The 9,992-nt window shown below is 57.8% G+C and overlaps 1 protein-coding gene across 1 annotated transcript; it reads right to left on the reverse strand.

The window, feature by feature from the left end:
• Nucleotides 1-43: 43 nt before the first annotated feature.
• Nucleotides 44-4,431, reverse strand: NDUFB7 (NADH:ubiquinone oxidoreductase subunit B7). Its single transcript, XM_030302299.1, has 3 exons — nucleotides 4,255-4,431; nucleotides 691-859; nucleotides 44-239 (listed from the first exon to the last, which is right to left on the reverse strand). Exons 1-3 carry the CDS (start codon nucleotides 4,364-4,366, stop codon nucleotides 107-109), a joined length of 414 nt encoding a protein of 137 aa, XP_030158159.1. The 5' UTR covers nucleotides 4,367-4,431; the 3' UTR covers nucleotides 44-106.
• Nucleotides 4,432-9,992: the final 5,561 nt, after the last annotated feature.

Below are 9,992 nucleotides of genomic sequence, written 5' to 3' on the forward strand. Positions count from 1 at the left end.
AGGGCGGGGTTGGGGAGCCAGCACACCACAGGAGGAGGCAGGGTTCCGGCTGAGGGGCCCGGAGGCTTTTATTTATCGACTGGTCCACAGGGTGGGGGCGGGTCCGCTACAGGGCTACCTCGGGGGCCACCTCGCCGGGCCCCTGGCCTTGGGCCACGTCTGCCGCCCGCTGCTCCCGCCGCTTCTTCCGCTGGAGCAGCCTCCGTTCCCGCTCAAACTCCTTCATGCGCATCACGTAGCTGCGAGCAGAGCACGTGAACGGGTGTCAGGGCCCCTGGCCAGGTCCTCCCAAGCCCCAGGAAGTGGAAGGGCCCGGAATGGGCGTCCCACGGCTTTCTGGGAGGCCTCTGAGTAGGAAAGACCTACCGGCGTGTGGCTGCTTTAAGTCTGGGGTCTGCCGAGCAGGTGCTGGCTGGCTGACAGCGAGCCCTGGGGCGGAAGCTGGGCCTCCCACCAGGAAGCCTGGCCTGGCCATTCCTCCAGGTGGCCTCGAGACCACCCGTCCCCCCAGCAGGCCCCTTGAGAGTCCTCCTTCCACCAAGGTGGGGCCGGGCCAGGCTGGGGCGTGGGCCGGGGTTGAGGCCAGGGCTGGGGCGTGGGCCGGGCTGGGGTGCAGGGTTGAGGTCAGGCCAGGGGCCGGGGCCGGGGCCGAGGCCGGGGCAGGGGCAGGGGCCGGGGCCGGGGGCTCACTCGAGGTGCTCGCAGTGGTCCCAGTCGTGCTGCTCGTGCTTGCAGGCCAGGAAGTTGGGGAAGCTGTCACGCTTGCACTTGAGCAGCCGGATGAGGTAGTGGGCGCAGTAGTCTCGCTGCTGGAGCACCAGCTGCGCGTCATTCATCTGCTGCTGTGTGGCCACCATCTCTGCAAGGAGCGGGCGGGCTCGTCGGGGTCTCACTGCTAGACGCCTGTCCCCACCATCACACCTGATTCCAGGCGGACCCAGCGGGCAACGGGCAACGTGCAGCTGGCGGCCATGGATCAGGGTCCGTCTCTTCCCTTCACCCCGGGGCACCTCGACGTCTGTGCTGGATCCTCACCTCCCTTCCCTGGGTCTCCTTCCCCGCCCCCCCCCCTCAACCCTGGGCTCACTCTCTGGACAGGCCCACCCTGCAGGGCCCACGCTCAGAAACACTTTCTCCCAGCGCGTCCCTCTGCGGGGCGCACCCCGGCGTGGGGCGTGTTGCCTGGCGGACCCGGACCCCAGCTTTGCCCTCTGGGCCGGCTTTCGCTTCCTCCGCTAAGAAATGGAGTAACGGTCCCCCGCCCCAGAGTCCACAGTGAGTGCGGCCTGAGCGAACACATGGGAAGTGCCCAGGCTCGTGACTCAGAGCTGAACACTAGCTCCAGGGTCCCGGTGGGTGAATCCCCTTTCGGGGGGCCCAGTGGGGCCGTTAGGAACTGGCCACATACCCCAGCCTGTGCTCACCGTGCCTGGTGACCTGCGTTCCTTTCTCGGCCTCCGAGAGGGCTCAGGGCAGCACGGGCGCCCAGGACCCAGCCTGCCGGCACCCTCAGGGGCCACCTCCGCTCCCCTCGACATCTTTCTCGGTCCGGCTCCTTCCCATCAGCACCAAAAGGCGTCCCCGGCAATCTCGCGCTCTTCCCCTGGCTGGCTTCCCTCCCCTCTGCCTGTCTCTCCGGCCCAGGCCCTCACCTCCTGCCCCTGCACCCCACTGTCTTCCAGCTTCCACACCCCACCCCAGCACTGCTCACACGGGGCTCTCACCAGGGCCTCCCAAGATGCCAGGACCCCGTGCGTGTGTGCTTCCTCTCGAACCTCATCCCCACAGCTCCCTGGGGACCACCCCCTCTTCACGTCCCCTCCAGCTCCGCGGCTGCCCAAACATTAAATGTTGGCTTCCAGTGGTCCTTGCTAGGAGCCCTCTGCGCATTCCAGTCGGCGGCTTCGATCGCTACTCCCCGGGGATGAGCCCCAACCTGCTCCCCCCACTCCCTTCATCTGAGCCCCAGGCGGGGGTATCCACCTGCTGGCTTCCACGGCAACGCGGTGCACCCGGGGCTCCGGCATCATCCCTCAGCAGCCAGGATTTACAGAGCGCCTACCATGTGCCGGGTGTTGGGGGTACAGTAGGAACCATGCCAGACAGGGATGCACGCCCTTGAAGGCAGACGCAGACCACACAGATAGAACTACAGCATTGCAGAATGTCCGGCAACGGTCTGGAGTAGGGAGAACAGTAAAGCAAGGGAGGGAGGGGCGGGGTTGGGGGCTGCGTCACAGCTTTATGTGGAGGGGTCCCTCAGGACTGGCATCCGAAGGCGGGGGAGTGAGTCACACACACACCTGGGGGAAGAGCACTGCCAGCCGTGGAACAGCAGGTGCAAAGGCCCTGAGGTTCAGGATGCCTCAGGGATCAGCCTGAGCATGCCGTTGGAGCTGGAGGCAGGGGCCCGCTTGGTGGGGGTGGGGAGGGTGTCACAAACTCTGTTTCAGACCTGCTGAGTGGGAGATGCCATACAGGAGGTGCACCTGTGAGCCTGGAGTTCAGGGTCCAGGCCCGGCCGGAGATGAAAACTTGGGAGCATCACAAGGCGTGTGAAACGGGGGGTCTAGCAGACACACCCCCAGGGATGGGCGGGAGTGAGTGGAGACAGAAGGCCCAAGCAGCGAGGCACCTCAACAGTCACAAGACAGGGACGTGGGCAAGAATCCTGAGGGAGCATCAGCGAGGTGGGTGGGCGTGTGGGGGGGCCCGGGTGACGAGGGGTTTCCAGGAAGCGGTAGTGATCAACTTGGAGGCGACCGCGGCGGGTCGGTGAGAAGTGACAACTGACAACGGGGTCCAGTGGTACGCGCGGCGTGGGGGTGGGAGGCAAGCGGGACAGCAGCCCCTTCAGTGAGGTGGCGGGGAGACCGCTGGAGGGGATTTTGAAACGGCAGGAGCAACAGCGTGTTTGCACGTTGACGGGGAAACCAATGCTGCGAGAGGAGAGAACGGCTGGGGCAGCCCTCTGATAGGTGAGGGGGCACAAAAGGGTTCCTCTGGAGCGGCGGGGGGGGGGGGTGCTTAGCTAGAGCAGGGGCAGATCGTGCACAGTAACAGGAGAGAAGGCCAAGGCCCAGGGACGCAGGGAGGCCAGGTGAGCTCTTCGGGTTGCTTCTGGCTCCTTGACGGGTGGATGTAAAGTGACCAGCCGACGGAAGTGGGAGGGAGGTGGGAGAAGGTGCCAGAGTCACAGAGAAGGTGGGGGACAGTGGTCTAGGAAGGCACAAGGGCCACCCGAGTGCCAGGGAATGTGGCGGGAAAACCAGTAACATGAAGGGTCCGCCGAGGGGAGCAAAGGGGAGACCAGTCAGCGAGGCTGGGGGTTTCTCTCCCGCCAAGGACCTCTCCCACAGGTCCGTGGGATTATGGGCAACGCGAGGGGCGATGGGCAGTGGATCAGGAGGTGGGGGGACTGATGGACTGCAGGTGCAGGCGGGGCCGCAGGACTCTCAGGATTTGGGGCACCGGAGGCGTCCACCTCCTGGTTCTCTCGAACCCAGACCTCTCTGCACACCACCGGCTTCGGTCGCCCTGCCTGTGGCCCGCCCAGCAGCCAGCACAACGTTTTGACAAAGCAAATCTGGTCAGAAGCACTGACCCTCCCCTCTCCTCGTATGTCATCTGGCCGATTCCTACGTATCCCTCTCAGATCTCGCCTCCAGCCACCGACTCCTGGGAGCCTGCCTTGATATCCCCCAGGGGCGGCGCCCGAGATAATGCCTGGCTCCGCTGTCTCTCCCACGGGGCTGGGGCTCTCTTTAGTCACTGCCTGATGTATGCGCGGTGCCCGGCCCGAGACCTGGCCAGGTTGGCCCTCGATGTGCTTGACATTACTCATTAAAAAAAAGAAGCAACGAGCGGGACAGCATGTGCGGCGCGAGCCCCCCTTTCGCTTTGTGTACACCCCCAAACAGCAGCGATATCTGGATAGACGTACGGTGGACACGCCCCTTCCGTGATAAGCCCTCCCCTGGCTCCCCAGTGATTCCGGGACTGAGCTCAGCTCCGACCGCCTCATTAGCCCCCCGACTGTCACTCTCGCCCCCGGGCTTTTCGCTCACACCGTGACTTCTGCCTGGGATGCCTCCACACTCAGGCAGGCTCACGCGTGTCCTCCGGACTCTTCCGGGCCGAGACCAGGGCTGAGCCCAGACACAGCACGAGAAGCCCGAACCCAACCCCGGGGACCCCGGGATTCGGGGGTTCGCGCCCCGAGCCCGCCGGCCGCGCCTGCGCACTGGGCCTCACCGCGCTCCTTGCGCCCCGGGAAGCCGTAGTCGGGGGGGAAGGTGGGCATCCGCTGGGGGTCGGGTTCCCCCGACGGATCGGTCACATAACGCCGGGCGAGATGCGCCCCCATGGCTGCAGTAGCCGCAGGTTCCTGCAGCTGCCGGGGTCACCTCGCTCCTACCCGGAAGCACTGCCCCTTCGCCAGCCACGGCTTCCGGGTTGTGCAGGCCGCAGCCGGGATCAGGGAGATGAACGACTCCGGAGGACTTCCGTTTTCTCTGGCTCCACCTGGCGGTCAGGCGGAGACAGCACAGGCGCAGCGCGTCCTGTCTAGGGATCAGGTGGATTCCAGAAGGGGGGCTTCCTGCTTCTGGAAACCAGCGGGGCAGGCGATGAGGGACAGTGGGGCCAGGGGCCAGGGGCCTTTCCCTCCCCTCCCCGGGCGCCTCTGGTCTCCCGGGGCTAGAGCATAAATGAAAGTTATTTTTCATAGTATACAGTATTTCCCCCCAAAAACGTTTTTCCTCTAGAACTTTTGACTTTGTCTTAAAAACAAAACGAAACAAAAACAAAACCCTGCACAGTACTGGTAATATAATTAGCAAACATCAAAAGTTTAAATACAGTTACTCACAATCAATATTTTAATTGATTAAATTGAATTCAAATAATCAAATAAAGTTATTTATAAATAAAAGTATTTAAAGCTGACATTTTAAGTAAATCCCATCGGATGCTTTTGTAAAAATAAAATAAGATGCAATTGTAGATGCATTTCTACCCTGGTCATGATCCCAGGGCCGTGGGATAGAGCCCTGAGACTGGCTCCCCGCAGAGCGCGGAGCCTGCTCAAGAGTCTCTTTTTCCCTCCCTCCTTCTCCCCCGGGCCCTTTCTCTCTCTCTCTCTCTCTCAAATAATAATAATAAAAAAAGTCTAGGGGCGTCTGGGTGACTCAGTTGGTTAAGCGTCTAACTCTTGATTTCGGGTCAGGTCATGATCTCACAGTTTGTGGGTTGGAGCCCCACCTGGGCCTCTGTGCTGTGCCCAAGGGCCTGCCTGGGATTCTCTCTCTCCTTGCCTCTCTCTCTGCCCCTCCCTTGCTTGTTTGCTTTCTCTCTCAGAATACGTAAATATTTTATTTAAATAAATATTTTAAATATTTCTCTCTCAGAATAAATAAATACTTTAACTACACTTTAAACAAAGTAATAGCTTTATAAAGAAAAAAGATGCAATTCTACTAGTCCTCTAATGGCCACTCTAAAGAACTGGTATTACACTTCACGCTTGTTACATTAGGGCTTGCATGTATGAAAACTTAAGAGTACAGAACACAGTTTAATGCCGCCGGATACACTTCTTGGCCTCAGCGTTCAACTGTACCAAATGCTGTGCATATTTGTTACTGTCCGGAAACCCGCACAGGCTCACAAAGAGGAGTCGTTCAATGGGGGCTTGGCAGTGTCTCGTGCACCTGGCAGAAAGGAAGTTAGATCGTGTCATTCCTCGGCTGCAACCCTCTCCTCGTCCTTCATTTCATACGGAGTAAAAGCTGGACCCAGCCCCAAAGGGTCGGACTCAGGAGGTATGGGGTGGGTTCCCAGAATCTGCATTTCTAACAAGTTTCCGGGTGATGGCGATGTTGCTGGTCTGAAAACCACCCTTGGGGGAATTGCTGAGCCGACTTTCACGTGCTGACACGGAGAAGTGGCCGCAATACGTTATTAGGTGGAGAAAACAGGCTCTCGAGGATGGACCCACGGTGTCTGAGACTTCCTTTCCAGGGCTACTTGGGACCTGACCCAGGAGCATGACACAGAGTTGTGATTCTTGTGCTCTTTCAGACTCCAGGGGGCAGCATTCACATTACAGTCTTTCTGAACGGCGCTCCTGGAATTGTGCAGTGCACCATCTGCACAGCTGTACCGGGCAGCCCAACCTTGTTCTGGATGTCTCTCCTCCCCCTCCCTTTCTCTGGGCTTCAGCTGCTTACCCAGAGGTGACGGGCTGTGTAAGCGTCTATGCGGTCAACAGATGAAGAACCGGAGAGCGTGGTTTGGAGGAGTCAGTTAGGTGGTCGCACGAAAAGCGCTCACTGCCTGGTATACAGTAGGCGCCCAGTACTTGCTTGCCACTATTACTCGTGTCCGGGCTGCACCCTAACTGGAAGGCAGGAGGCGGGGAAAAGGAAGCCGCGTTGCAAATGGAGCGGGGCGGCCAGGAGGGGGCGCTCTCGCGCCCTACCGCCTTCCTCCATAGCAGAACGTGCGGAAGAGGTACCTTGCTGAGCTTTGCTCCCTCCGCAGGGAGGGTGAAAGAGTTCCTCCTTGGAGGCGACGGCCCAGCGGGTGAGACAAGGTCACGACTCAGCCAGTGAGAAGCCAGCACACTTGCAACTCCAGATTTGTTCCAGCGGACTTTTTGTATATAAGAGGCCCTCCGACCCCCTCTTTCCTTTATAGAAGAGCGGGCCTCCCCTTGGTTCTCTGGACTCGCCTGTGGTTTGGCCGCACCTTGCTCATCCCGGGGTGCGATTCTCTGCTTTTCCCAAACACACTCATTTTGCTGGTCAAATAATTGGCTGTTTTATTTATTTATTTATTTATTTATTTATTTATTTATTTATTTATTTATTTTCCGGGTTAACAAAGGGCAACCAGAGAGAAGGCTCCTGGACCAGTCATTTCACTAGAGGCTGAAGGGTGGGGGGAAGGGGCCCATTTTTGTCCCGGGGACCGTGGACTCGAATGCCTCAGTGTGGCCTGTGCATCCTCAGAGTTGGGACCTGGGGGAGATGGTGTCGGGGGGACGGTGGTATGACGCAGCCTGTGGCGGGGTGAGGAAGGGGCTGGGCCTTGGCCAACGGTGCCACGCAATCTTCCTGTTTTTCTCTACTAACCATTTGACAAAGAGACTTTCCGGTGTCCCCTGCCCACCCCCCCGTCCCCCCTTCCCCCCCTCCCCCCCCCCCCATACGCTGGTTCACTGCTCACAGCCCCCCACCCCTCCTTCCTGCTTCCCTCGCCACCCTCTCCTGCCTCCTGTGGCCTGCCCCGGGCAGGTGCTGTCTTAACATTTCTGAGCAGAGCAGTCTCAGAGGCCCAAGTGGGCCCCCGGGGTGGAGAAGGAAATTCTGGGCGGTGTCTACGCCTTGCCACGGTCTGCTGGATGGGAGATAGGAAGCTTTGGGTAATTCGGTTCAGGGGGAGGAGGAAAAACAAGGTCAGCGAGGCCTAGAAAGCCCCTGGGGCAGGCCTTAATCTGCCCACGGGGCAGAAAAGATGGCATCTGTAATCTGGCCCTGGAGCCGCCCTGGGATTGCGGCTGCCTGCGGGGAGGTTGGCTGGTTGGTGTTGGAGGGATGAGTGAGGGGCTTGGCCTCCTGGGTGGCCTTCGTCAGGGCTGGGCAGGTAGGCCAGTCACTCATTCATTCAACAAACACCCATTGGACACCTACTGTGTGCTGTGTAGCGGAGCTGAGCTGTTAATGGGGGGCAGACAGGCAACGGACAAGAGAAAGAACTGAGGGATATGGAATGTCAGACGGTGATAACTATCGTGGAGAATTATAAAGAAGGAGGGTTGGGAGGAGGGCCGGTTGTTAAAGAAACGCTCACGGAGAAGGGGGACATTTCCTGTTTTTTTGAACACACCTCAGGGCCTTTGCACAGCCTGGATTCCTCTTCCACCAGATAGCCAGCCATTATCCGTGGCCTTCCTCCACGTCCTCCAGTCTATTCCAGTTGTCAGGCTTTTCCCCGATCACCTTTTTATTTTATTTATTCTATTTTATTTATTTTTAACATTTTTTTTAAAGTTTATTTCTGATAGAGCAAGCGAGCATGAGCAGGGGAGGAGCAGAGAGAGGGAGACACAGAATCCGAAGCAGGCTCCAGGTTCTGAGCTGTCAGCACAGAGCCCGATGTGGGGCTCGAACCCACGAGCTGTGAGATCATGACCTGAGCCGGAGTCGGACGCTCAGGCGCCCCACCTTTTTCTTCTTTTTAAAAATTGAGATATAAATGACACATGACATCGTATTAGTGTCAGATGCGCAACAAAATGCTTCTACATATGTGTATATGGCAAAGTGATTGCTACAATAAGTCTAGTTCGCATCCACTCAGAGTTACAATTTTTTTCTTGTGATGAGAACTTTATTTATGTATTTATTTGAGAGCGAGCGAGCGAGAGAATTCCAAGCAGGCTCCACGCTCCGTGCAGAGCCCAACATGGGGCTCAGTCTCGTGAGCCCCGAGGCCATGCCCTGAGCCAGTATCAAGAGTTGGATGCTTAACCGATGAGTCACCCAGGCGCCCCGAGAAAGACGGATCTTTATGAGTGTTCCCTATTTGGCTTCTTGTGAACAGTGTTAGTGAATGGATGGGTAGGCAACCCTGTAAAGAATGTAGAGAATTGCCTAGAAAGATGTTTCCAAGAGTGTTACTCGGGGGAAAAAAAAAAAAAAACGACCAAAAAAAAAAAGGACTCTCAGCAACTTTCAAATATACCCCATCCCCTGCTTCAACATAAGCATCCGTGCCCTGTGTCGCCCCCTTAGCCCTGCTTTCGCTGCACCCCCCGCAGTTTGATATGGCATCCTTTCACTTTTCGTCAGTTAAAAATATTTTTAATTTTCAACTTCCTCTTTGACCTGTGGGCGTGATTTAATTTCCAAACACTTGCGGGTTTTCCAGATACCGTTCTGCGAGTTCTAGTTTAATCCGCGTCCGGTCTGAGAACATGCTTTGTGAGATTTCCATTCTGTGATCTTCCTTTGTGTTGTGTTGTTGTTGAACAAGGTATCCCAGTACCCTGGAGTATAGCGTAACACATAGGGAGCTGTGGGATGAAATGAACAACTGAATCCCTGATCCCCATTGGGCCTATCAGAAGACCTTTGCTCAGAGATGTTGTTCTACTCCCCTGGGGTCACGCAGCAAGACTGGGGCAGAGCTGGGGTCAGCCTGGGCCCGTGGCCTTATGTATGCCCGGTTGATGGGACTGGATTCCTCCACCAGGTCCTGAGCACCCACTGTGTGGCCGGCCCTGAAGGATGGCCTTGGCCGTGTGGCCATTACCAGCTCCCAGCGAGACCATCCGGCCTTCGCCGCCCTGATCTTGCCCCAGATCCGCTCACCTCAAGGGGCGCCCTTGGTGGGGCAGAGATGCTGTCAGTCCTCTTGGCTGGTGCAACCCCACCTTCGTCCCCTCCCTTCCCTCTGACCTCACACATCCTTCTGGAGCCTTGTGGTCCAGGGTGTGCTCAGCAGACAGGCTCCTTTTCTCAGACGAGTCTCTATTTCCCCATCTGTAGAATGGGAACGGCTGTACCTACGCCTCAGGCAGGTTGGGGAAGTTTTGCACGTTACTTCTTGCCGTGTAATGGGGAATGCCCAGCCCTTGGGGTGAGCTTTCCCTGGAGGGGGAGGCTGGTCTGCTGCAGCCCCCCCCCCCCCCCCCCGCCACCCGACTTCAGCCAGGGCTGGGCACACACCTTCCCCATGTGCTGGCGAAGATTTTCCGCTTGTGGAGACTGTGGGTCGCTTATATTGATCTGTGAGGCAAGCAATTCTATTTTAAGCTGATGTTGTTCTGAATGTCTGTTACAGCAACCCAACCTAATATCCTACCCTGTGCACACGCCGGGTGGGATTTCCTTGTTGCTTAAGCCTTAAGCCAGTTTGCGTTTCAATGCCTTTTACTTTTAGCAGAAAGCCCTTATGAGGGGGGAGAATTGGGGTCTTGCCCTTGA

The sequence above is a fragment of the Lynx canadensis genome, chromosome A2 (genome assembly GCF_007474595.2).
Source record: "Lynx canadensis isolate LIC74 chromosome A2, mLynCan4.pri.v2, whole genome shotgun sequence".
NCBI classification, from domain to species: domain Eukaryota; kingdom Metazoa; phylum Chordata; class Mammalia; order Carnivora; family Felidae; genus Lynx; species Lynx canadensis.

Coding starts and splice junctions, on each gene's coding strand:
- NDUFB7 (XM_030302299.1), bottom strand. CDS start 4,366: ATGGGGGCGCATCTCGCCCGGCGTTATGTGACCGATCCGTCGGGGGAA. Junction 860..4,254: donor CCCGGGGCGCAAGGAGCGCG/GTGAGGCCCAGT, acceptor CGCTCCTTGCAG/AGATGGTGGCCACACAGCAG. Junction 240..690: donor GACCACTGCGAGCACCTCGA/GTGAGCCCCCGG, acceptor CTCTGCTCGCAG/CTACGTGATGCGCATGAAGG.